The sequence below is a fragment of the Syngnathus floridae genome, chromosome 17 (assembly GCF_059516105.1).
Source record: "Syngnathus floridae isolate MCC-2025c chromosome 17, RoL_Sflo_1.0, whole genome shotgun sequence".
NCBI lineage: Eukaryota > Metazoa > Chordata > Actinopteri > Syngnathiformes > Syngnathidae > Syngnathus > Syngnathus floridae.
In genome coordinates, this window is record NC_142429.1 from 4,458,655 (window position 1) to 4,485,527 (window position 26,873).

Genomic DNA, 26,873 nt, shown 5'->3' on the forward strand with positions numbered 1-26,873 from the left:
CTCTAGCTTTTGAATCCAGGATGGCGGAGATAAAGCTCAGGTCCTCAAGGACCGGCATCCTGCACGTTTTAGATGTGTCCTTCCTCCAAAACACCTTATTCAAATCATCAGCTCATCATGATTTCTTCTTTCTTCTTCTTCTTCGTGTTAGTTTTGACACCCTTTCTTTACTGACATCCTGGTCGGGGGGGGCCGCATGATCCCGCCTACTTCCTGGCGCACTTCCGACTATGGCTGGCCTTTTTTGGTGGCGTTCTTCAACGTCCTTCTTCTCTTCTTCTTCCTCTCGCTACTCGTTCTAGTGACTGCTCCGCGGCGACAGCCAACAACAGCCACCCCCCCTCGCCACCAGCACCGACCATCAGGTAGGCTTTCATCATCATCACTGTCATGCACCTGCCATTTCAATGTGCATACACTTTCATGTAATGTTTTCAATATGAGTGAGTGCAGGGTTCATTTTAACACTTAGAATGACCGTATGGAATCTCTAAAAATATTTGAAGAAATTTTAGGGCTATGAGTGTTTGTGTGGAGGAGGAAGTGGGCCGGTTAACTGTGAGCACCTCGCATATCAGCAACACAAACAATAGTCTGCAAAAGAAGAGAAAGCTGACGTCTTACAATGAGATGGTGCACGCTCTCCCAAGGTTGCCCGACTCTCGTTTAAAAAAATTGCAATTGAGCTGCCGTTTTGTGAGGGTGTGCATGGACATTTTTGAACCTTTGTGTGGGAATTTGGCAATACATGTGCATGAGGAAGTGTTGTGGTTAAACTGACAACACAGTTGCAACTTGCGAGGCCTTCACACGTCATCATTTGCATCGTTTTTGTGTCGTTTTAACCTCTCAGAGCGTCCGTTTTCCCCTGTGTGTGCATTTTAATTGCATTTTTTAAACAGACTCACAGGCAGAAAAAAAGAAGCGGAAGTAGTTGTGAAAGCTCGCCCCACTTCCTCTTTCACGTCCCTCATAAATGGGTTCATCGCTGCTGAAAAAAGTCACAGTAAAGACGCTTTTGTTGTTTGCCGCTAGGCCGCCACCATGTCCCGGCAGGTGGTGCGGAGCAGCAAGTTCCGCCATGTCTTCGGCCAGGCGGCCAAGGCCGATCGTTGCTACGATGACATCCGCATCTCGCAGATGACCTGGGACAGCAACTTCTGCTCCGTCAACCCCAAATTTGTGGCCATGATCGTCGACGCCAGTGGCGGCGGGTCCTTCATGGTGCTGCCCCTCAGCAAGGTGCCGCCAAACTCTTATTTGACCAATTAATGGCCACCGTAGTTCCTGCCACATCAAATGAGCCAACTAACTTGAATGTCATCGTATCGAACCATTAAAAGTTTAGTTGGAACAACTATTTTTTAATTTATTCTTCATTAATCTATGATTGCTAATCCACAAACTGTTTGTTTAGCACTTACTACATTTGTCACTTTTTGGCCATGATAGTTTCTGCAGTATTGAGGTGCCAAACAAGCTTGGTTCCATGACTATTTGTACTAACACAATTTAGAGAACATATATTTCAGGGAAAAAAACGAAAACGTCAACTTCAGCAGAATTAGTTACATGACGACAAATAACTGATGTAGCCACTATTGTTGTTCATTCAGGGTTTTTCAGTATTTAAAACATGTTCACACTTTGAGGTGAATGAGGAAGTTTGGTGTCAACTTGGAGGGTTTTTTTTTCTCTTGTAAAGATGTTTTTGCCATATTTGGAGGTCGACTCTGTTCAGTCTGGGCCGGATGTGGCCTCCCCATGCCTCGCTTTTCTTGAAAACGACATGCACGTGGTGGAACCCTTAGTGCACTTTCTGAAAGCCAATCATTTGACTTTGACTTTGACTTTGACTTTGATTTGACATCCATCCATCCATCCATCCATCCATCCATCCATCCATCCATCCATCCATCCATCCATCCATCCATCCATCCATCCATCCATCCATCCATCCATCCATCCATCCATCCATCCATCCATCCATCCATCCATCCATCCATCCATCCATCCATCCATCCATCCATCCATCCATCCATCCATCCATCCATCCATCCATCCATCCATCCATCCATCCATCCATCCATCTTTTCTATACCGCTTGTCCCCACGGGGGTCGCGGGCGTGCTGGAGCCTATCCCAGCAGTCATCGAGCAGTAGGCGAGGGACACCCTGAACCAATTGCCAGCCAATCGCAGGGCACACAGAGACGAACAACCATCCACACTCACGCCTAGAGGCAATTTGGAGTGCTCAATCGGCCTACCATGCATGCTTTTGCGATGTGGGAAACTGGAGTGGCCGGAGAAAACCCACGCAGGCATGGGGAGAACATGCAAACTCCACACAGGGAGGGCCGGAGGTGGAAACAAACACACACCCTCCGAACTGTGAGGCGGACGTGCTAATTAGTGCACCACCGTGCTGTCATTTGACAATCAAAGCAAAATACAACAAAAGGGACCATTTGTTGCTAGGCAGAGTTCTTCTGGCCCAAATATATTTGCTTCATATTTCAAAGTGGAACTGGCTTGAGGGGCAGAATTTCCAAATCCTTCCTGAAGGTGCTATCAAGCAAAAAACAATGTGCGGGCTCCTCTAACCATCTTGCGTGTGTGCAGACTGGCCGCATCGACATGTCCTACCCTACAGTATGCGGCCACACGGGTCCCGTGCTGGACATCGAGTTTTGCCCCCACAATGACAACATCATCGCCAGCAGCTCTGAGGACTGCAGCGTCATGGTGAGTCCGGCAGTGGTGGTTTGTGGTTGTCCTCCACCCATAACAGCAAATCTCCATCTGCTCACGCCAAAAAATCTCCTTTGAGCTTCTTGTCGTCTTGCTGGGCAGATTTGGGAGATCCCGGACTCTGGGCTGAGTTTGCCGCTCACGCAGCCGGTGGTGAAGCTGGAAGGCCACTCCAAGCGTGTGGGCATCCTCAGTTGGCATCCCACCGCCCACAACGTCCTCATGAGTGCAGGTGAGCACAAGCACATACTGGAGTCCTTTAAGGGCTCGATCAAGTGCTTGTGTAAAAGCTTTAAATCCACCACAAAAATACAATGAACTAGAGCCCACGAGCTACCAGTTACCCATTCATAGATGATAAAGAGCCAGAGCCCCAAAAAAATCATCATGTAAGAAAAACAGCCCTCGTCTGCCGAAAGTAGAGGGGCACTGCCCTATCAGGGAGTAACGCCAAGCTCTCCTGCTACTCGATCAGGCTGCGACAACGTGGTGATCCTGTGGAACGTTGCCCGCGGCCAGGCGGCCATCAGGATTGATGATGTTCACTCGGACCTGATCTACAGCGCCTGCTGGAACCGCGACGGCTCCAAGATCCTGACCTCCTGCAAGGACAAGATGTTGCGGGTTCTGGACCCTCGCAAGGGCACCGTCCTCATCGTACGTTCGCTCGTCATTGCCAACGCGACCGCCTCCACCGAGGTCCGACTGTTCCTTTTTCACAGGAGAAGGAGAAACCTCATGAGGGCTCCAGGCCAGTCCGGGCTGTGTGGGTGTCAGACAGGAGGATCCTCACAACCGGCTTCAGTCGCATGAGCGAGAGGCAGGTGGCACTGTGGGACCCGGTGAGTCCATGTGGACCTCCTTTTAAAGGCGTAGTCAGACTTGCCGCTCTTTTTAATTCAGTGGTGCCTTGACGTCTGAGTGAAGTCATTCCAACTTTTCCCACTAAAATGAATGGAATCATAATTAGCTGGTTCGATCCCACGCAAAAAACTACCTAAAAATGTTCTAATGTATTTTTTTTTAAAGCGAAATACGATATTCTTGAGTACAGTATAAAAATATGCAGAGTAGGTCTCTGGCTGTTTTTAATCCCTCAAGTTCTTATTTCAGGAGGACTTTGGCTCACCACTGACCCTACAGGAACTGGATACCAGCAGCGGCGTCCTCCTGCCCTTCTATGATCCGGACACCGGCGTGGTCTACCTCTGCGGCAAGGTCACAATCCCACCCTCTGCATTTGGACATGTTTCAAAATTGTCTTTGCTCCGTGCCTGGGCTCGGAACCCAGTTGGATCAATTTTTTCTAATCTACGTTACAGTCCCCCCTCCAAATAAAAAAACCCTATTTTTGTGAAGAATTTGTGAACATTTTATAAGGCGCGTTTGTCTAGATGCCAGTCCCCAACTAAGATCAATTTAGTTCCTTGACACCGAGATGCCACAAGATGGCGCCAAGTAATGCTTCAGCCTGGGCACGAAAGCAACAACAGCTGAATTTTTCTGAAGTTCGCTCATAATGAAAATTTTGACTTGCAACACAACACCTCCAGGGCGACAGCAGCATCCGCTACTTTGAGGTGACGGAGGAGGCGCCCTATGTGCACTACCTGTCCATGTACAGTAGCAAGGAGAGCCAGAAGGGCATGGGCTACATGCCCAAAAGAGGCCTAGAGATCAACAAGTGTGAGATTGCCAGGTAGCCTCATTTTAGCATGTTAGCATCACAATCCAGGAAATCTTCTCCCAACATCACTCTTTGCCGCCGGCAGGTTCTACAAACTCCACGAGAGGAAATGCGAGCCCATTGTCATGACGGTACCTAGAAAGGTGAACATAAAATATTATCGTGTGTTGTATCATTGGGTGGGTCTACTCTAGGTATTGCTATCATGATGGCTTGGTATAATTTTCTTCCTCCCGCGTAGTCGGACCTGTTCCAGGAGGACCTGTACCCCGACACCATCGGTCCGGAACCTTCCGCAGAAGCCGACGACTGGTTTGGGGGCAAAGATGCGCTGCCCGTGCTTATCTCACTCAAAGATGGCTTTGTGGCCACCACCAAGGCCAAAGAGTTCAAAGTTCACAAGAGCCTCCTCAAGACCACTGTGTCCTCGGCTGGTGCCACTCAAGTTGACGGCGGCGCAGGGGTGAAAGGAGTAGGCCTTATTTCTCACAATCTTCTCTGATGTCATTTTCCAAATATTTGTATTGTTTGTTTGATTTTAATATATGCTTTATTTGTGTTTACTTTATGCTCTATTTATTCACTTTTATTTTCAGGACGTGTCGGCTTTGTTGCAGGAGTTGAAGGCTTTGAAAGTATCACTGGAGGAGCTCAGCAATCGTGTGAGCATGCTGGAGAGCAAACATTAAACCACCTTTGTTTACGCAATATAAAAATGGAAAGAAAAGAGAAGATATATTTTCCCTTAGAAAGATAAAGAGAAACCCACTCCAGGCTTAATTTGTTGCTCCAATTTTTTTAATATATGCCACTTGTTTGAAATAAAATCAATTTTTTCCAAGCATTTGTGTTTTTTCAACTCTTTCATTGTTGAATACAAACTCATAACAGTATTGTTTATAAAAACAACTCGATTGCAACAAAATGGAAGCTAAATGTACATTTTCATCCCCGCACCACAGAAAGAAACATTTCATGTCAGTTGTTGACTATTTACAGAGGATCTAAGCTAACGTGGTTAACAGACCTCCGGCCAGAATAGGATTGATTGTTTCCGGCTCACACGTAGTTCTTATTTGGTGCGGAGGCGCTGTTGCTGTAGTACTTGGCCGTGCCCTCGGAGCCGCCCGACTTGGGCCTACTGAAGCAGCACAGGAGCCCCCCGCCCAGGAGGAGCAGGACCCCGGCCCCCCAGCCCACGTAGATGCAGGCTCCCAGCTCGCGTTTCTGCGAGCCGGGCACCAGAGGGTTGTTGAAGTCCTGGACCACCTGGTGGGCCGACCAGCTGACGGGTATGATGAGGACGATACCGGCCAGTAGCAAGCCTACGCCGGCCACCAGGCTGATCTTGGGCTTGGTGTCCTCGTTGTCCACACAGGTGGTGAAGTCGGCCCCGCAGAACAAGATCAGGAGACTGATGCCGGCCAGCATGCAGCTGATGATGGTCATGGCGCGGGCCGCCTGCAGGTCCGCGGCCAGGACCAGCAGAGAGTCGTAGTTCTTGCACTGCTGCTGGCCCGTACTCTGCACGGCGCACGACTTCCACAGGCCCTCCTCGTGGCTCTGAACGTACACAAAAATCAAACGTCTCCAGTCAGTCTGTCATTCGGAGCTACTACGCATGCTGTCGCTCACTGTCTTGTAACACATTTTCAACTTGAAAGTAAGCAAGAGTGAGAAAGCGCTCACCTGGGCAGTGACGATGTTGGAGCCGGTGAAGGAGGAAACCTTCCAGCGGGGTACGGCACAGCACACAATAGCACCGATCAGGCCCAGGACCCCCAGGGCCACGCACGTGATCTGAACGCCCACCGATGCCATCCTGAAAAAGAGGTCAAAGGTTAGCCTCTGCAAGCTCAAACGCGCGCACACACACACACACACACACACACACACATACACACACAGACACGCGCGCGCACACATTCTGTAAATCTCGAGCCTAATGGTAAAAGTCTGTTCTGATGCTCGAAGCTCATTCTAATGTTTTTGATCCCTGGATTAAAAAGGAATGTAAATGGTGGTGCCACTCGTAGAGAGAAAGACAAGAACACACACACGCACGCACGCACACACACGTTGTGTGTCTTGTATCTTTGGGCTAGCATTTGAAATAAGCGCAAGTCTGAACAGGCCCGCTACTTGTTGCTTCTCCACCCAGTAGAAGCGCCGAAAACGTCCCCCAGCACCGAAAAGTCCAAATACAAAAGAGACACAAAATGTTTCCAACAGATTCCTGATACGATTATGCCTCACATCCTTGACAAAAACATTCTGAAATCATTGTGAAAATGTGACGATAGAAGATGAAGCCAACATGTTTGTGGTTCACTTGAATTTAGAGCTCAACTAACTCCAAGAACTTCTTCTTTTTCTTTTTAGTTCCTTGTGTGTTTTGTATTCACTACCTTCAATGGAATTTTTTTCATCCTTTTTATTTTTTCAATAGTTTTGTTTTTTCATTTCAAAACAAATTTTTGAAAATTATTATTCGTTAATTTGGTTTCTTTTACTGTTTAAGTGTTAGTTTTCACGCCCCAGTTTATTTCATCTTCCATAACTGTCTTTTTTTGTCCATTTTTAGTTTAATTTTGTAATCAAATTTCTCGATTTTTTTTACGTATTTTGTAGTTTTTATTTCAAACCTTCTTTAACAAATGTTATGTTGTTGTTGTTTTTCATTTTTATGGGCCAAAGGAAACGAAATATGATACCCAGCTGGGGTGCAAACAATTTTCCTAAAACGCAAGCCCAAAAAAGTCCACACTTGATCTACTTCGTAGCAAACAAGCATATGCAGTTTGCCCCAAAAAAATACTAGTAAAACATCCTCCTAAAATAAATTTACATTCATTATAGGGGCAAAGAAATTGATTTACCTTGGTTGTGAATGTGAGTCAAAAGATTTATTTCTTGGCTTTTTCTTTGGTGTTGTTGGTCGGCGTCCTGCAGGGGTTGTGTGCAGATGCTGGGACAAGATGGTGTATTTGTAGAGGAATGTAATGCATAGGGTGGGGCCAGGCCCACCACGTATCTACAGACCAGAATGGACTTGTCCTCTCCTCTTGTCTTTTTCTTCGTCTTTTCTTTTTGACTCCACAAAAAAAAAGAAAAACACTCTTGGCTCCTGACAAAATTGAATGTCCAAAAACGTCACAGTTTTTCTTCTTCAATGTGCCTTTGTGGTGTCAACTAACCAGCATAAAATATTTGGGTCTCATGATGCTCATGATTTTGTTTGACTCATCTTGTTTTTCATACAGAAAAACGACAAATGTGACCCAAGATGCTGGTTGTGTATCTGAACAAAATAAGTTATCACATACACATTCACACACACACACACACACACACACACACACACACACACACACACACACACACACACACACACACACACACACACACACACACACACACACACACACACACGCACGCACCCACGCACACTCACACATACACACGTACCACCGCCCTCAGTCGAAACTGATGACAAATAAAAGATTGTGATGTCATAGTTTGGTGGTGATTGTGGGAAAGACAGTGTGGGTTAGTGGAAGAGTCGAGATTGTGAAAGCTCACATTAGATACGCCAGCTCATGTAATCCAATTATTAAGGAGTCATAGAGAATATTAATTCATAAGTTTCCATGTCATTGCTTAATTTTTTTCATGATGACATTACATGACAGACAATACAAACATACAGAAGTAGGTGAATACAAATGTAAAATACATGGGGTAATTCTTACCAAGGCCCACCCAAAAAACAAACAACCGAAAAAAAAACCTGGCGCTCCATTTAAACAAATAGCATACATAGTTAGCTTATTCATGAAAAACAAGGCATTAAATAAAAACTACATACATGTTTAAAAGTGAATAGTTGACAAAATGTAAATGTATTACACGTCAAAGTAAAACTGATCTGAGCAAATATACTTTAAAGGTGCAATGTTACTAATGTTACAATGTTTTAATGTTTAATCGTTTAAAAAAACACTATTTATTTCAATAATATGCCAAAAAATCAACATCAACGTAGATTTTATATACAATCGTGAGTCCAGATGGGTCACCCCTCACTGTACAGATACGATACAGATCTTCAGTTGATGTTGTCACAATGTCTCATTTCTAAACCATTTACGTTGCCTTCAGCAGTGGCCTTTTGCGTCACTTTAGCGTCATCCTACGTCACAAGTGTCTACTTTGAAGTCAAACGCAAATTTGATCCTTGTGCAATTCGGTTTGTACGCGCAAGATGGCGCCCTTCGAGTTTCACATCCGGCTCCGCTACGTTGACGTTCTCTCTAGGGGGCGGGCATTTTCTGACACCAACACGCGCTGACACCAATCATGTTCCAGGTGTAAATGCCTTTGACCAATCAGCTTTTAAAGCATGTGACGTTATCAAGTTTAACTCCGGCCCTCTACGACAACAGCCAGCCGACCGGAGACACTCCGAGTCCGAGCGGCAGCTAGCCCGTAACGGCCTGCAATTAAAGTTCCCACAGGAAGAGGCAAGGGGGAACCAGAGCCGCGGCCGAGCTCAGGGCTTTTTTTTTTTTTTTTTTTTTAAACAAGTTTTTGTATTTTCACTAACACACTGGGAGACCTGTTATTCCGATAAGGTACGACAATGCGAGCTAAGTTGACTGTCGCTTGTTTGGCTATGTGACCAGCTTGGCTAAAGTGCTAACTAGTTAGCATGAGCTCAGAGTGAATGGAATGAGGCTGTGAGTAATGTGAGACACTCCTTTTCTATTCTTAACGGTGTGTAATGTCACGATTCCAAGCGCTTTGCATTAATGCATAACCATGTAACTTTCAACTAAATACTGTGTTTTGTGTTTTGGTGGGTAAATGGAACTGAAGGTGCCAAACGGGAATCGGGAAGCTCGTGTGAGAATCAACAGAAAATGGCGGAACCGGAAAAATTAAACATCGACTCGATCATTCAGCGTCTTTTGGAAGGTGAGACGACCAATAACGACAGCAAATTGTTTCGTGCGAATAAGATATGTGTCTTATGCAGTCGGTGCGGAGATAGATGTGTATCACAGCGGAGCGAATGACACCGAAAACACCATCACTGCATAACAATAAGCACTACCACTAAATAGGTGCTTCAATTATCCCTATTTTAAAATGTTTCTTTACTTGATTAGGTACTAAACAGAAGTCATGTGTTTTTGTTTTAGTACTTTGGTAGTCGACCACTTGATTGTGTAACAGAGACAAGAAAAAGCCAGAGGACACTAAACACAAGCGAAAATCTTATCAAGTGTTGAGTTCATCCGAAGAACACAAATACACACTTGTGTTCAAGTTCATCCGAAGAACACCAATACACACTTGTGTGTGTGCAAAGCAGTTTCTGCATTTTGTTTTCCTGCTTAAATTCCTTTTGTTGTATGTGCCTTGAGCACGAGGAGGCACCATCATATTGACACTTAGATTTGATGGCGTAACACAAAAGAAAACTGCACTAGTGTTTTTATAGTCATTTTTATGCAGAGGATAAAGAATATATGCCAGTGAGCATTATAATTGTCTATGTACTTATTTTTGAAGATGCATTGCTTAGAGACTTAACTACTGCAGCATTGATGCTAGTTTGTTTGCTAGCACATATTTTTGGTGAGTTTTACAGTCACTCTAAAATGAGAGCGTGACTGAGCAAGTCATTTTCTTTCAACTTGTTCATTGTCTGCCAAATTGCTGCTTGTTGGGAAGTTCTCTGTCTACATCTCGTCACTCAATTTTTTAACTCAAATTTTCTGGCCTGTTGTATGGTCCTCTTTAGGTTAAATGAATGTAGGTGGTATGTTGGCTTCATGGAGTTGATCTGCAGGAGGTGACTTGGATTATTTACCACAAAAAAAACGCAAGCACAGCAGCCATATTAGCTGCTGTTGACTTTGACTGCGGACCAGCTGCTGCTTGTGTGTGTGTGTGTGCGCAAACAAGGCAGATAGTGGCAGTATTTATATACGCTTATGTAACCCTGCTGACCTTCCATGTGTCTCGCTCTTTTTTTATGGTCGACCATAACAAGCAATCACCTGTTTCTGTTGTGCTGTGCTAAAGTGTAACGGCGCTTTCTCACCCTTGTGTTTTGCAAACGTTCAATGAATGAATGATTGATTGTGCTCTGCCGTGTGTCTATCCACTTTCTCCAGTGTGTGTGTGTCAACAACAAGCCAATTAAACGTGTTGGGCGAACCACCAACTCAAGTCAATTAACACCCTCAAGTAACTCAAGTTGCACTGTGTGACTGCGTGTCTGTTAGTGATTTTTTATTTTTTTTATTTTGTGTGTGTGCAAGAGGGTGATGTTAAACTGATGTAACACAGTGCATGAAGTTGACTTTTTCCCAGTTCAGACATCCAGACGCTGCTATGTGTGTGTTTTTTGGTCCAAGTCTTTGTTTAGACTCGGCACATTCAGCGCAGTGTGTGTGTGTCCACTGATAAGCTCGCCTTTTCCTGCTAGCGGCACGGTCAACTCCGAAGTTAGCTGTGTTGCGGTTAAGCTGGCTTTAATCCCGCTTTAGGGGGCACTAGCAGTAGCACCGCTCGTATTTAGGCCCTCTTTCACTATTTCGGGCAGGCCTCCATTTTAAGTAGCTGCTCCACTCTACTCTGACCTCCATTGACTAGTCTCATTTATAGCAGCAGCGTCACGTCGTCGGACACATTGAAGACGATGTGGTGGCATCATTGATCAGTGTATTGTTCAACATTTTAGCAGTCACTTCTCAAAAGACAGAAAGCAGAGTGGTAGTATGTCCAACACACACGACATGACGGATGTGCAGTACAAGTGTGGCGCGCATGTGGGAGGAGTGTGATGTCAGGCAGTACATCACGGCGGCCCTCTGCTGTACCATCAAGCGCCATGTATGCCTGTGTGTGGGTGTGTGATTGAGGCAACCCTTCTTACCAAAAAAAAAAAAAAAAAAACGTCCCTAAAACCTTCATTCTGTTTTGTCCTCGTCCAAAAATGCATTAATTGTTGTGTGTTCCGCTAAGGTAGCACGTTTGTTATTGGTACCTCATGATGCCTGTGAGCGCGTGTGCTTGTCGGGCTGACACGCCTGTCAACGGAACCGCGAGCTTGACTGATGAGCGGTCATCGTCATTTCATTTGGGTTTCATTCTGCAGCGCTTCTTGCGTGGGAAGCCTTCTGGCCTCATACGTGTTTATTATTCATCCGGGCATCCTTCTTGCCTTGCAGTTAAGGGCTCTCGGCCTGGCAAAAACGTGCAGCTGACGGAGAGCGAGATCCGTGGGCTGTGCCTGAAATCTCGTGAGATCTTCCTGAGCCAGCCCATCCTGCTGGAGCTGGAGGCTCCCCTTAAAATCTGTGGTGAGCTCAACACACATGCACAAGCAACTGTTTCCCAAAAGCACCTTGCCGTATAGTCGTGACAATTATTTACCCGAACTGCTCTCCGGCTCCCCTCGCAGGCGACGTCCACGGCCAGTACTACGACCTCCTGCGGCTGTTTGAGTACGGCGGATTCCCACCGGAAAGCAACTATCTGTTCCTGGGCGACTACGTGGACCGAGGCAAGCAGTCCCTGGAGACCATCTGCCTGCTGCTGGCCTACAAAATCAAGTACCCGGAGAACTTCTTCCTGCTGCGCGGCAACCACGAGTGCGCCTCCATCAACCGAATCTACGGCTTCTACGATGAGTGTGAGCGGCATGGAACGCAAATTGATCGAGTCACTGAGTTTTTTTTTCTGAAGAATGTTTTGTGCGTTTCAGGCAAGCGAAGGTATAACATCAAACTGTGGAAAACCTTCACGGACTGCTTCAACTGTTTACCGGTGGCTGCCATTGTCGATGAGAAGATCTTCTGCTGCCATGGAGGTAGGGACACCTTGCACAGACAGGCAGCTTGCCATAATTTTTCAATTTCTTCTACTACTACTACCGCTATTATTCCTGGTAGTCTGGATGCCTTGCGGCTCCATGCTGCCCCCCTCGTACCTTGGGATTGTATAGCGCATTCCTAACAAAGTGACCTGGGCGTGTTTATTGACTGACATGACCTCGCCAGGCCTGTCGCCCGACCTGCAATCCATGGAGCAGATCCGCAGAGTCATGCGGCCCACCGACGTCCCCGACCAGGGTCTGCTGTGCGACCTGCTGTGGGCTGACCCTGACAAGGACGTGCTGGGCTGGGGGGAGAACGATCGTGGCGTCTCCTTCACGTTCGGCGCCGACGTGGTGGCGAAGTTTCTACACAAGCACGACATGGACCTCATATGCAGGGCACATCAGGTCAGCCCGCCGACATTTGCCCCAACTCGTACGCATGTTTAAAATCTCCTCATTGAACTGTTGGGGCCTTCTGTCAAGTGCTGTGTGCACCTCAAAATTTACATGTGAATGCTTTGTGAGCTTGTGATGACTCGTAATGATCGGCGTGTCTCATATTTAATGATTTGTTCCTCATTCCTCTGGTGCAGGTGGTCGAGGACGGCTACGAGTTCTTTGCCAAGAGGCAGCTGGTCACTCTCTTCTCAGCCCCCAATTACTGTGGAGAGTTTGACAACGCCGGCGCCATGATGAGCGTCGATGAAACGCTCATGTGCTCCTTCCAGGTGCGTTTTACCGAAGCTGTCACCACCAGGAAACTGTCCAAAGTTTTTCGCCAAATGTCCCGTTTGTGTGTCTCAGATCCTGAAGCCGGCGGATAAGAAGTTGTATCCTTATGGCGGCGGCGCCGGGATGGGTTCGGGGAGGCCTGTCACCCCGCCACGAAATTCCGCCAAAGCCGCCAAGGCTAAGAAATAACACCCACTGCTGGCTCCTCTTCCTCCTTTTCTCCACACTCGAGTCCGCCTGATGCTCTCATTGCTCATTTTCTCCTTTCTACCTCCCAATTGTCTTTTTCTCCCAGAGACATTGCATTCATTCATTTTCCCATCTGTGTGTGCGTAATCACACAATTTGTTTTCCTCTCATTATATTTCGCCGCTCAAAAAGTAAGCTTTTTCCATCTTTGAGGTGTACCCACTGCATTTTGTACACCAACTTTTCCTAATGGTGGCTATCCGGTTAAGCTGGGGGGGGGGGCTTGCAGAGCCCATGCTGGCTGTATGGGTGCACAGGCGGCACTCATTCAAAAAGATGCGATTTAAGATGTGAAATACTTTTTTGTTTTGTAGATATTTGAAAGTGATGTGTCCTTTGGAAGCTGAATCAAGAATAAGCTTGAACTGGCACGTTTCCCACATTGCATAAACCACCTTGTGATTGTGGCACTTAGCTTGTTGCGAAATGAGGTGCAGGTGCGGCTGGTAATAAAAATAATAATGTTCAACTGCCACGTCACTCGGTGGTGTTCAGGCCACGTTCATGCTTGAGGCTTAACTTATGGACCGCCATACAAATGGCAGCAAAAAGCTGACTTCTAAGCTTTTTGCTGGTCAAAACGGTCAAGATCAGCATCCCTGTATGGGTGTGCTCTCTAAAATGCAACTCAGTATAATTTTCAGCTGGTTTAAAAAAAATAATAAAAAAAACAGCAAAAATTTAAAACCAACTGATGTACGTAAGAGAACAAATACCATTTTTTTGTATAAAAAAATCTTTGGGCACAGGACCTCAGATGCGGTCCAGTCGGGTTGGGACTCCATATTCTTTTCATTCCTTAAAATGAGTTAGTGTAAATGCGATGCAAAGTGGACCTTTTTGTTTTTTAAAATTTATCATAAAGGTGTTGCTAACTTATGGCATTCTTGGCTGGCAAGTCAACTATCACGTGGTTCAGGTTTTGCTGCAGTACTGACCCACAAGTGTGAACGTGGCCTAAAATGGGGAATACTACTAGGGTGGGTGGTTACTGTGACAACTAACCAAAAGAGATGAGAAAAATAAGCGGCTGGGTTTTAATTGACACGTCTTTTGCCTCTGCTTGTTTTTTTGATGGGATAACAAGAGCCATAGAAATTGTTAACATCACGTGTATAATAAGCGTAGTACATGCAAACAGTAGAAATCTTAAACATTTGGCAAACAGGGTGTCACCACAAGCAAACATCGCTTCTGTAGTCTTTCAGGGTTTCTTACACTTTTTTGGCCCTCTCTTCTCCGGTCTCTGTTGCCACGTTAGTCCTCATCCTCCATTTGAGTCTCATTCTCGTTAGCGCCCATTCACTGAGATCAACTCAGGAAGTGATCAGAAAAGTCCAAATCATATGTATGTAGACACGACACCAAAACCTTCCAGGATAAAAAGTGTCACTGAGTAGAATAGAGAAAGTCTAGGAAGAACTCCAATTAACTGATTAATCTCATTTAAAAAAAAAAAAAGATGAAAAAAGGTCCAAGATGCCACATAAGGCCCCTTCCATACTTTTCATAATAGCTGTACAGACATGTGCTTTTTTTTTTTTTTTTTTTTTTTTTTTAAACGATACAAAACGTTAATCACTTTTTTGGTTCATTGTTTTTACTGACAAATGTGTATCTCTCTGATGTAGGAGTTTTTGTTTTTCAAGGAACGGATCAGGGATGTTTTGCATCATGTCCTTTCACTGGATGTGTTAGCGCAGCATCAGATCATTCCCATGGTAAAAATAAATAGAAATAAGTGAAACTAATAACATGGAAATTTTATGTTTGTTAATTTCACCAGTAGTTCTCATCCCATTGCAATTTGTCTGTTAAAGGCATAGAAATTAAAATATATACCGAGAATTTGTATATTGGTGTCTTGTGGCTTTTTGTGGGCTTGCGGATTTTTACAGGACTGCAATGCAAAAAAAAATAATTATAATCTTTTAAATAAAATGTTGTAGTATTTAAAAAAGAGGCCCACCGTCATTACAATACATCACAACGGTATAAGTAAAACATTCTTTTACAATTCTGTATATTTTTATTTGACTCTTTATTTGACGCTCATGTTATGTGTCTGTAAGCGCTGCACTACAACTGAAAGGGAAGCGAGGAGGAGGACATTGACTGTTAAAAATATTTTTGTGTTTTCAATGAGACTACTGTACTCCTTTTCACCGCGAATCGACTCACCGGTAACCCCGCCTTCACGCAAACGTCGAATCACGAGCCTTAAATCCAACCAGGCGCGAGTGATTCGCCAAATAGACCCCGAACCGGACCAATGGCATTGATGAAACTCGGTCCATTTGTGCTCTGCTTCCGTGGAAGACCAACTCATAATAACACCCGCCCCCCTTTCCAAACCGACCAATCACACGAGACTGCTTCCAGAGGAGCGCGTTTTATTTGACTAATTGACCTTGAACCCAACAAATGGGAGCTTCGGGTAGGCGTGTCTTCAAGGTGCAGAGGTTTGGTTGCACTGCAACGTACCAACTTTTACTACCTTAAATGAAGCTTTTAAAATGATTTATATTAATATAATTTGACGAAGCTTTTTTTTTTACAGACACGAAACTAAAAAAATTACACACAATTAACTGCGTGCATTTGCAGCATGAATTGCGGAAGTTTGCACGCCGGGTTTTAATTACATTACAAAAGTGTTCTCGTAATCTGGGGTGGAAAGCTAGCCAGCTAGCCCACTAGCTAGCATGTTGCTAGGCTAGCTTTCCCGGCGAAGAGCTGCTTTTTGGGATCTTACTTCTCCATTCTCACGGTCCTACTTTCGCTGACCAGAAAAGACTCCCAGGTGGGTTTTGCGCGGTAGTGTCTAGACTATGCTTTGAATCTATGGCCGATGTATATATATGCATATGTATATATATAAAAATGTGTGTGATACGGGGATGTTGGCTCGCCGACCCTCTACACACTACACACTTCTCTCCAGCAGTTGACGACTGCTACATGATAAGCTAAGGCGCTAAGTCCATTCAATAATGAACTCGTCGACACTTGCTGGCTCCGAGTTGAAGGAACGTTGTGACACGATTTTGACGAGAGACCTCATTGTAGCTTGATATCAATAACAGGCCGGTGTGTGTATTACCATACTGAACATTGAGGGGATGTCAAAGTTGTTTTTCTCGCGGCTCACATCATGGTTCGCGTTAAAACGGTGAAAACGCATTAATGTGCAGGGTAGGCGTACACAGTTTGAATTAACTTTAATTTACTTTCAGGAACCGTGAATAATGAGAAATCATTTGATTCCATAACAAAGGAAGTGTAACGAAGGCAGTAAAGCAGAAGGAGAAATGCAAAATAAAAAAGTGGGTCTGAAAGAAAGCAGAAAGGAAGGAAAGAAGAAAAGTGGATCTGAGGAGGAAGGCAGAAAAACAGGTTTCGGTGAAGGAAAGAAAGCATGAAATTAAGATGAAGCAAATGAAGGATCATGTGATGCAAAAATAAAAAGCAGGTCTCAGGAAAGGAAGCCAAGAAGGAAGGAATGAGGGCAGAACGAAAAAAATCCCCAAATCCAGGTTGGGTACGTACCTTGGTTTTAAGGTGCATTGAGTAATGCTTATCTTCTGTGGAAAGCATTCACTGACATTAAAACTGAAACATCTGATTCTTATTCGTAAATTGCAACGTCAATACTTTTAAGTTGTCTTCTGTGGAGTAAATGAAGAACGCAGACAAATAGAACAGTAACACTCTATACTATGAGTTATCATGCTATAAAAAGATTAATGTTCTTTTCTTTTTTACTCTGATGGTACATGTGCAACCTTTTTCCAGCATGCTGATGGTGGGAGGCGATGGACTGCGGCACTAGAATGAGTGTGAAGGAGCTGTGTGAGACGGATGACCTGGCCACCAGCCTGGTGCTGGACCCGCTCCTGGGCTTTACCACCCATAAAATGAAGATCAGGTAATTAATTAGCTTGTCGTGACCCTGCATGCTTAATAGACATGAGTAGAAATAGTCCAAAAGAATCTTTGAGCCACTCAGTCATGCACAAGCATACATGACGTTAGGTCACAGAACACGTTCAATGGCAGATTTTAATCACAGGTGGCTTTATGTGTCTAAACGTACTTTTGCCGATGACCAGCCATTATTACTGATAAAAAATGACAATAAATGCAGAAGCGTCCAAATTTTCAGTTTGCACTTTCTTGCACACGTTTTGGCATATCATTAAAACCATTCTTTTCAGCCCAGCACCAGAGGTTCGTCGCTGGGGCAACTTGAAAGAGACGCTGCTGCGCTTCCAACGCACACACGACTTTAACGCCACCTTTGAGGCGCTGACGGTGGGCGGGCTGGCGGGTGACTGCTTCAACGCTTTGGGAAGCCACCGGCAGGAGCTCCTGAGGCAGCACGTGTGTACTCGTACATTTTCATCGACATCAGTTTCATTAGCATGCTCTTGGAGTGTTGCCTCCTCTGGGATGTCTCTCACAGCAGTGACTTGAAATTAGGTGTAAAGGTTCCAAGAAGACAGACAGAAAACCTTGAATGTACAAAATGATCCCTTAGCTTACTGTATATTTTTTTGTCTCTGAATACTTCTCAAACACATCAGTGATCATAAGATAAAGGACATGACTTGGGGAAAAACAATCCGCCGTTCAAAAAAGTCCGTGACACGTTCTTTCTCATGTGTGTGCGCACAGTGGTCTGAAGTTGCCCATCTTATCCACAGGTGAACCGCTACCTCAACGCCTTTCTTTTGGATAGCGGCATCCAGATCGAGTCATGTGACCGCTACTCCTCGGAGACCAACGGAGCCAAGATTTCCTCCACCAGACACTGGTGCGTCCGTACACCGCTCCGTGGCGCTTACAAACACGAAAAGGTCACTTGACAAGAGATTACGGTGTAACGTTTTTTTCACTGCCGGACAGGTTTGCGGGCGAGCGCGTGGAGGTCCTTCTGGGTTGCATCGCCGAGCTGAGTCCAACCGACAGCGCCGTGCTGCGGGCCGGCGTAAACGACTTCAGTGTCATGTACTCCACACGCAAACGCTGCGCCCAACTCTGGCTCGGACCGGCTGCCTTCATTAACCATGGTCAGTTTGGCAAGTTCAGTTTTGGAGTTGTGAATGGCGCCCTCTGCTGCCATTCAGCCTGCATTGCGTCAAGATATTGATTTACGATTGTGGCAGAAGATGAGTTCCAACAGTGTTATGCATTGGAAACACAACTTAGTCATCATTGAAAAACTTCTCATTCACATCTAGAAATATATTGAGATACTTTTTAATGTCTGCTGTTGCACAATACAGAACATTTTAAGTGTTTAGGAATTTAGTGCTATGAAGATGCTTTCAGTGGTTTACACCATTTGACTTGAGTGTTTCCTTTCTTTCTTTTCCTTATGCTGGAAGACTGCAAACCAAACTGCAAGGTGAGCAAACATTCATTTGTCAGACAAAACAAAGTGATGCCTAACCCAAACAATTATTCTTATTAGCATCAGATTTTATTTTGGCAGCCATCTGTTTATTTGTGCGTCTCTCGGGGACTCGAGCAACCTTTTGTCTTTCTGCAACCCCACGCCCAGTTTGTCCCTGGTGAGAAGAATGGTGCTTGCGTGGAGGTGATTCGACCCATCTTACCTGGGGAGGAGATCACGTGTTACTACGGCGCCAGCTTCTTTGGCGAGGGCAACGAGATGTGCGAGTGCTGCACCTGTGAGAAGTGCGTGGCTACTCTTTGCCATTTCTAACCTGTTGTGACTCGTGTGTAACACACCCACGTGGACTCTCCTTTAGGAAAGGGGAAGGTCACTTCAAACACAGAGGGAAGCAGCCGCAATGCGAGGAAACAAAAGACTCCGGTGACCAGAAGTACCGCCTCCGAGAGCGCTACCTTCGCCACCAGCGAGAGAAGGGACGCTTAAGCCCCAAGCCCATCCTTCCGGGATTACACTCAGGTATTCTTCCAGGGTTATTCTCTTCACTTTGGCTTGTAACAACTGCAGGAATATCCAATCTCGCTGTACCTCGATTTATGAGTACCGTAATTTTCAGACTAAAAGTCGCTCCGAAATATAGGCCACATTAGCCATAAAATGCACAATAACGTGAAAAAAAAACATAAGTCGCATTTTGGGAGAAATTTATTTGACAAAATCCAACACCAAGAACAGACATGTACGAGCAACAACAGGCTAAACGATAGGTATGCTAACGTGACAAACACAAACGAAGAGCTGAGAACGGGCCTGACTTAACATTCAGAGTTATTCAAATAACTATTACATAAATAACACGTTTATAAAACCATCGGTGTCACTCCAATTCATTAAATTCATAGATCGTCTTTTATGGAAACGATGCTGCGTATGCGCCGCTGACGTCTAAGTATTCTAAATATTCCACAGACCCATATAACGATATATAAAGTATATATATCAAATAACTATCACATAAACAACAATATAAGCAAACCATCTGTGTCACTCCAAACCATTAAATCCATCGATCAAATTCCTCATCCTTTGTTAACAGCGCCGCCCGTGCGCCCTGATGTCAGCCTCGTCGTTATTCCACAGATCTAGTATATAACTACTATATTATAGCGTTAACAAAGTACAAGGAAAGACGTGGGTTTGGCAAACGACTCTTTATTTAACAAAATGAGTTCAATGAGCCAACAAGTACTGAACTGTAACGATAAAAACATGTACAAGTTGCTATACGAAATAAAATATATCAAATAACTATAACATAAATAGTTCACCGCAACATGGCCGCAAGCACCGGCGTTGACTTCCATCCCCGGAGGTGGCACTTCCAGCCACGAAGGTGGAAGCGAGCTCCATAGAATAGGACCGGGTGTGCATAAAAGCCATGTCCGAGCCCCATCCACCGTCCCCGGACAGCCACCCGGCCGAGCGCCGGCCCACAACTTCCATCCACGGAGGTGAAAGAGAGCTTTCACCCCCCCACCCAAACTATGAAAAAAACGCGACTTATAGTCCGAAAATTACGGTACTCTGTATTTTTTGTTGGTACTACTTTGTGTTGCACGCCAAATTCAAGTGTATATCAAAAATATTCATTCTTTTTTTTAATGGTTTTATACAATGCAGTGCTATTTTTTTTTTAAACTAAAAAAAAAGATTTTACAGGGGCTCTAATTTGTGGTATTTCAATTGGTCAATGTAACGACTTTACTTTTCTATCTGGAAGCTTCCATTGTGACTTGACCTTGTCTTTCCCTTCTAGCAATCCCCTCGAGGAACTCCTTCACCCATCAGATGCGGAAGAATGCCCTTAAAAACCGAAAGTGGAAGCAGACAAATAAGTGGAGGCGACAGAGCCACAGGCTCACAAGACCGGGTGAATTGGCTGAGCCCAGAAAAGAGCAACGGACGCTGCCGCTGCTGTCACAGTGCCTGATCCGGGACCTGAGGATTAGGGTGCGGCGCCACTCGCTGGACTTTCTGCTGATCTGCAAGGATCCCAAAAGCAAAGAGAGGGCCCTCCTGCAGCAGCTGGAGCTGGTGAAGCCGAGGACAACCCCCAACGTGAAGCGTATCTCACGAGGTCTGCTTCAGAAGAACAAAGAGCGGGTTGGTGTTCCCTTGAGGAGCTCATCCAGATCCAAAAGCACGGCCAGGCTCGCCTCAGACAAAACCTCAAGCACGATAAAAAAGGACAAGACGGAGCAAAAAAACTTGAAGTCCAAGGTTGGTCAGAATCTTCCGGAACCTTGTAAGAAAGATTCAGAGAAGCCGCTACTATCGTCACTCAAGCAATACCTGACGGTCCGACTCACAAGAATCTCAGCGCCTTGCAGGGAGGCACAGAAAACAAGTCTTGACGACCGGCACGTAAGGGAGGAGCTGAGAGGGAAGATGAGGCAGATTCAGGGCCTCAGACCACTGACTGCACATAAATCCCAACAGAAGCAGGGACCACCCGCCCCAGTTGCCCCAGCCCCAATTGCCCCAGCCCCAATTGCTCCAGGCCCTTGCACCGCTGAAGCTCCGAAAGGAGCGGGGGAAATGTTCTCCAAGGCTATAGATGAGCGACCATTACGGAAGCAACATGCCTCAAAGAGGGCTGGGGGGGACTCTTCCCATCTAGTGGAAGGTGGAAAAAACAAGATTATCGAAATCCAGACAGTCGTGGAAGAAAAAACGCCAACAGAAAAGGACAAACCCGAAGAGCACAAAGAGAAGCGAAAGCTTCGTACAAATACATCGAGGACAGTGACAACCAGACAGAATAAGTCGCATGGGGTTAAATCTCCAAATCCAGGTGATGTTAACAGTTTGGAACAGGTAACGCCAAGCAAACCAGTACCCAACCTAAGCAATGACATCGTCCTAAAACAGGCCAGGGTCATCCTGTGTGATTTTTTGAAGAAAAGTAAAGCCTCAGCCGACGAGCAACCGGAGGGCGATGGTTGTTCCTCGGATCAGAGAGAAGTCCAAGAGGGCAACGATGTGGCGACGAAACGAAATGTCAGTCGGCAGCAGAAAAGCCACAGACGAGTGAAGACGAAAGCCGAGCTGAAGTCCAACAGCAGTGAAAGCAGTTTAGTTCCCTCAGCTCAGAATCCCGACCAGCTCGACACACCGGCAGCTGCCGACCTCAACCCGCTACCTCTCCAGCTGCATGTTTCGGCCAACACAAGCCAGACCACTCAGAACCTTGAGGCCGTGCAGTCGAACATACCTCTGAAGAAGCGGACGTTTCGCAGTGCTGCCGAATCGGAACAAAGTGCAACGGCTGCTTCTATCACGACGCCCAAAGAGGTTCCCGGCACGTCCTCAAGGCGGGAATTGAGTCGTCGGCCCAAAAAGATGATCAAACGTGTCAGAAAACGCAAAGTGACGCGAGCAAAAGTGCGGAGGGTGAGCTCTGCAAGGGTCTCGAGGCAAAACTACGGGGGCAGGGAGCTTCGGCATCGAGTTACCGAAGCTCCTCACGGTTGCCTTAGTAAAGTTCACAAGTTAAAATCCGAAAGGCGAGATGAAGACGACAACCACAACTCTGTTGAGCAGGATGGGAACAATCAGAGGAAGGATGAGCAGGAGAAAGACTCACAGGTGGAGATATCAGCCTTGGAACAAAGTGACGCTGAGGAGACGAAGCCAGAACTTAACTTCCGGATCCGATTCAAGAGGAGAAGAGGCAAACTGTGGGAGATGCAGAGCAACGATTTGGACGGTCCGATCAAAACAGAAAACAGGAAGGAAGTGGACAGTGATCCCTTTAAAGCCATCATGCATTCCGTGTCTGTGTTGAGCATGGAAATGCAGGCCGCTCAGGCCCATGTGCAAGCCTGTAAGAAGTCCAAGAGCAGACTCCTACGCTTGAAAAAACGGGGCGAGAGGAAGAATGCCTTCACAATGTTGAAGCTGCCCAGAGAAGATTTAGGGCCAAGCCGGCAATTGGACAAAACTCAAAGCGATACGTCGTCTGCTGTCCAAGGAACGAAAACTGAAGATAGGTTCACGAGAAGCTGTTGCCTTTTTGAAAGTGAGTCAAAGCAGAAACTGGAGTCCAACTTGGATTTGAATGGCGTTCTTCTGCCGGTTCTCAAATTGCGCAGAAAGGTGGAGGACATCTGGGAGGTGGACGACATGGATGAGATGCAGAACCAGCTCCAAGATAAAATGGAGACATCGGTCAAGAGAGAACTTCGAGGTCCCGCATTAGCCAAGCAAATCCCGGGACTGCTGGACTTGAGCAAGGTCAGAGAGGAGCCGTTGACTCCCAAGTTGAACAATAACGCGTCACTCCTGAAAACGGACGAGACGGACAAGCCGGAGTTGTCTTTGTCGCTGTCACCGCTTTCCCTGTATTGCCCTCATGACGAGGACGCAGAGAGTGCGGTCGTGGCCAACTTGATCGCTGAGAGACCGGAAGCCAGCAGCATTAATGGCCGGAAGCAGCGGCACAAAATGGCGTCCGAGTGTGACACGCCCACCAACTGCCTCAGTCAGTCCCTCCAACAGATCGACAACAGCCTCTCCAAACTCTCCGAGGGTCTTTGCTCATCACAAATTTTGGAAAAGACAGCCGTCTTGTCCGGAATTCCCAGTTCTATCATTCAGCCCCCGTCGTCCCAGTCTCCGCCCTTCCCAACTGCGGATAACATTCTCCCGGGCGAGCCCAATTTCGCGAACTGCTGTGATGACATCCTGGACTTCCAGTATCTCAACTTTGAAGGCTACGATCAGCCGCAGAACATCCTCAACTCATCGCCCTCCGATCTGTGTTCGCTGGACCCCCCTACGGATCCCTTTAGTAGCCCCCTCTCACACAGCCCCTCGGACACGTGGACCACTGAGACGCCCTACATTGGCGCCCCAAGTCCCGACAACAACTTCACCAGTGACGATCTCCAGTTCTTCCCCGCTCTGCTCCCGTCCAAGAATGATTCAGTCTCTCTGGACTGTGAGACAAAGAGTGCCTCTGGCAGAATCCCACCTCCAGCAGGTCTGAGTTTTTCAGCGCTCGCCAATCCTGAACTGGCGGGAAAGGATCGACTCCTCAGCAAGAATCCTGGAATGAGGCTGTCCAGAGAGGACTTAAAAGCTCCTTTGTCGTCGGCGGTGGTGAGCATACCTCGCCTATTTGGCACTCCTGCTGCACTGTCTCAGAATGCTCCTCCTTTAGTACCGCCCGCCTCAAACGTCAAACCAAGCAGCAGCCAATCAAAAGTCACATCCAACCTGAAAACACACGGACCCTTCCACCGCATGAGCATTCCCAAACAGCCCCAGACATTTGCCAACTGCCAGCCGAGTGCGCACCGAGGCGCCCCCCAAACGAGGTCCGTCCTGCCGTCTCCAATGGCCAGCAAGTTCCTCCATCCTCAACTCTTGACGGGAAGAAATCCAAACCACCCAGATAATCTCTTCAACTCCCAGGAAAAGTCCTCCACTGTGATCCACAGGGTTATGAAGCTTCAGGGCGGGAACCCGAGCCAGAACTTGTACAGCGCTCCCCCCAGAGACCATGTGGCTGCTGGCGGCCACACTACGTCCAAAACATTTGCTAGCAAATTCAATGAAAACCTTCAGCACAAAGGCAATGTTCCTGTTCAAAACGCCAGCTACTTCGTGCCCTCAGCCAACCCCAGCAGGTCCAGCGTCCATTTCAACAAACACAGCTCATCCTTCCACCAAACCTTTAGCCAAAGTAAAATGGCCTCTGAAAAGCAGGACGATGCCACTGCGACGTACAAAAACTTCTCCAACCTGCCAAGACCTTTCTTCTTCCCCACTAAAGACGCTTATTCTTACCCACAGGAGACATCCAAACACGACAAGTCCACTCTGCCGGGCTCTGACAAGGACCAGACTTGTTATCCTCAGCAGGATCCATTTGATTTCAGCTTCGCTTCGTCGCTTTCTCCAATGTCGCATCACAGCGGTCCTCAAATGAACCACAGTACGCCACCTGAGACACTCGCCTCGGCAAGTCGGACCCACCCGGCAGCGTCCTTCTCGTACGGCCCACAGGGACCTCCTTACGTACTCAACTTCAGTGGCGACCACTCATTGACGCTGGGCCTCAGGGACTCGCCCGAAGGTTACCCGGGTCTCGGACCCGCAAACTACACCTACCATTGCTTGATGGAACCTTCGGGCACTCAAGGGCGGCTGGTTCTGGAGCCCTGCGGTTCCCAGCCATCCAACCCGCCCTCCTTTTGCATGGGTAGCTTCTCAGGACATAAAGCGGGTCCGGACGAACACTTGAAGAAGGATGCGCACCACCAGAACCAGCCGGGCGACCACCAGGACATACCGCACTATGGGCCGGCGTCTCACTCCATGGGTTCTACCAAACCCAAGCGGGTCAGGCTGGTGGTGACGGACGGAACTGTGGACCTGGACCTCCAATACTCTGACTGATCCACAATGTACGTTTTTGCAAAATTGCCCGTCAGACTTTGTTTAGATGACCAAATAGCTGATGACCAGTCTTTGGAAGTCCGAGACTGTGACTTCTTAGCCGCCCTGTGGCGTCCGGGCCGTGCTCTTGGTGTGTGTGTTTTTTTATGGGCAGCTTTATGCCTCCGGTTTTCCTATCAGCCTTTTTGAACACTTCCGATTTTGATAGTCACAAGAATCTCCTTTCTCACTGTTTGTACACGTGCAAGTGTGTTTTTAGTTGTTGAGCGGTCGCCATTGCCTACTGCGTGTGGAACTTCAGAGCTTCTTTTTTTTTTCTTTCATTTTGTCTGAATGCTACCTAAAATTTCATGTCTAATCCGGTCAAAAATTGCCAACTATGTAGGAGCAGCATCTGTATCAAGATTCACACTGTCTGAATTATTTCCATATCAGCATTCTGTTCTTGTCTAACTTGTCGTGACACTTAAATGATGATTAACTATGTGTCTAATCAGCATTTTTGGCAAAGGTATGAAATTGAATGAGCTTTTGAGGGTCCGCGGTCGTCCATAGTAAAGCAAATAATTTATGTTGTGAGCAACCACCAGTGACAATCTTTCCACTGTTTTTGTGTCGACGTCATTGTTGCTTTTCCATGGTAGCATTCCATGCCGCTGTACCGTTGTGTATTTATTTGAAACCTGTTGGCCTACTTGCGGTTTTGCTTTTAAAACAAAATGGTGCTTGAACCTAATTTATACTTCACCTTGATTGTTGATAGGAGTAAATGTTTTACGGTTATTTAACGGGACAAAAACCTTATTGAGCTGAGTATGGAGATGACAAATAAATCTATATTATATGACTTGTAACGAATTTCTCATCTGCTGTTGTAAAACTTTATTTTGGGTCCCCTCAAGCCGCGTCCCTGAAAGTGTTAGTCTTACTAAAAAGGAAAAAGTTTGCTGTAGAAATGTACAAAATGTTGCTTGTACACAATTAAAGACTCTCACTCCTTTTCAGATTTTACCTTCTGGTCATGTTCTTATTTGTTTCAAAATCCAGACATTGTGGCTGCTTCATCAATAGACCCAACACCGTGACTTCGGTGCCTTCCCGCACTCACCGTTGCTCGACACTGTTGATGCTCAGTATTTAAAGTCTCCCATTCTCTGTCCCGCCCTCTCCCCAATTCTGTCTTTGGTTAATTTGTATTCCTCTCCATTCCAGTCCGTTTTTGCACCTTTCCAAAGGTTCCTCCACCTGCTCCCTGCTTTCATTGCAGATCGCCAGCAGTCTTGCTTGCTAAGAGGAAGGGGCTCAGAGCGGATCCCTGAGGCCATCCCACCACCACCTTGAACTTTCCTGTTTCGTCCACAACACAGCATGTCTTGGTAAAAGGAAATCATTTTAACTAAATGTTTTTTGTGTCAATTTCCTAATGTGAGTCAATGTGTCATGATTTTAGGCGGGGCCCCGCCCCTTTCCACATGTGGACGTCTACAGTACTGATGTAAGGTAAACATCACGTTGCACCCAAAAATGCCTATGAAGCTGGTAGCCCTTCATTCACATTTAGCAGCAGCTCTCACTTTCACAAAGGTTCATGACCAGGTAGCTGAATTCGATCATACAGAAATCAGGATAGACAGAGTCTTCTTCGCGGTGGACTTTGATGTCTTCTTGCTCCCC

General features: G+C 46.3%; 4 protein-coding genes across 6 annotated transcripts; 3 read left to right on the top strand and 1 right to left on the bottom strand.

Annotated features, from left to right (window-relative positions):
* Positions 1 to 199: 199 nt before the first annotated feature.
* On the top strand, positions 200 to 5,284 carry coro1a (coronin, actin binding protein, 1A). 2 transcript variants are annotated; one of them, XM_088358840.1, is made up of 11 exons: positions 200 to 365; positions 1,036 to 1,242; positions 2,625 to 2,747; positions 2,856 to 2,985; positions 3,229 to 3,410; positions 3,476 to 3,595; positions 3,867 to 3,971; positions 4,307 to 4,452; positions 4,526 to 4,583; positions 4,682 to 4,912; positions 5,037 to 5,284. In XM_088358840.1, exons 2-11 carry the CDS (start codon positions 1,045 to 1,047, stop codon positions 5,127 to 5,129), a joined length of 1,386 nt encoding a protein of 461 aa, XP_088214966.1. In that variant the 5' UTR covers positions 200 to 365; positions 1,036 to 1,044; the 3' UTR covers positions 5,130 to 5,284. The 2 variants fall into 2 exon arrangements, with proteins under 2 accessions (XP_088214966.1, XP_088214967.1); XM_088358841.1 differs by having other exon boundaries at positions 4,682 to 4,903.
* On the bottom strand, positions 5,221 to 7,487 carry cldni (claudin i). The gene is made up of 3 exons (XM_088358843.1): positions 7,320 to 7,487; positions 6,130 to 6,262; positions 5,221 to 6,003 (listed from the first exon to the last, which is right to left on the bottom strand). The coding sequence occupies exons 2-3, from the start codon at positions 6,259 to 6,261 to the stop codon at positions 5,500 to 5,502; spliced, it is 636 nt and encodes a 211-aa protein (XP_088214969.1). The 5' UTR covers position 6,262; positions 7,320 to 7,487; the 3' UTR covers positions 5,221 to 5,499.
* A 1,374-nt stretch (positions 7,488 to 8,861) lies between these two features.
* On the top strand, positions 8,862 to 15,169 carry ppp1caa (protein phosphatase 1, catalytic subunit, alpha isozyme a). The gene is made up of 8 exons (XM_088358121.1): positions 8,862 to 9,074; positions 9,319 to 9,417; positions 11,685 to 11,816; positions 11,918 to 12,148; positions 12,221 to 12,325; positions 12,516 to 12,739; positions 12,928 to 13,062; positions 13,139 to 15,169. Exons 2-8 carry the CDS (start codon positions 9,363 to 9,365, stop codon positions 13,253 to 13,255), a joined length of 999 nt encoding a protein of 332 aa, XP_088214247.1. The 5' UTR covers positions 8,862 to 9,074; positions 9,319 to 9,362; the 3' UTR covers positions 13,256 to 15,169.
* A 595-nt stretch (positions 15,170 to 15,764) lies between these two features.
* Positions 15,765 to 26,210, top strand: kmt5c (lysine methyltransferase 5C). 2 transcript variants are annotated; one of them, XM_088358354.1, is made up of 10 exons: positions 15,765 to 16,118; positions 16,552 to 16,856; positions 17,111 to 17,243; positions 17,533 to 17,698; positions 18,022 to 18,131; positions 18,224 to 18,387; positions 18,706 to 18,725; positions 18,882 to 19,018; positions 19,093 to 19,253; positions 20,551 to 26,210. In XM_088358354.1, the coding sequence occupies exons 3-10, from the start codon at positions 17,131 to 17,133 to the stop codon at positions 25,197 to 25,199; spliced, it is 5,520 nt and encodes a 1,839-aa protein (XP_088214480.1). In that variant the 5' UTR covers positions 15,765 to 16,118; positions 16,552 to 16,856; positions 17,111 to 17,130; the 3' UTR covers positions 25,200 to 26,210. The 2 variants fall into 2 exon arrangements, with proteins under 2 accessions (XP_088214480.1, XP_088214479.1); XM_088358353.1 differs by lacking the exon at positions 16,552 to 16,856.
* The last annotated feature ends 663 nt before the right edge of the window (positions 26,211 to 26,873 follow it).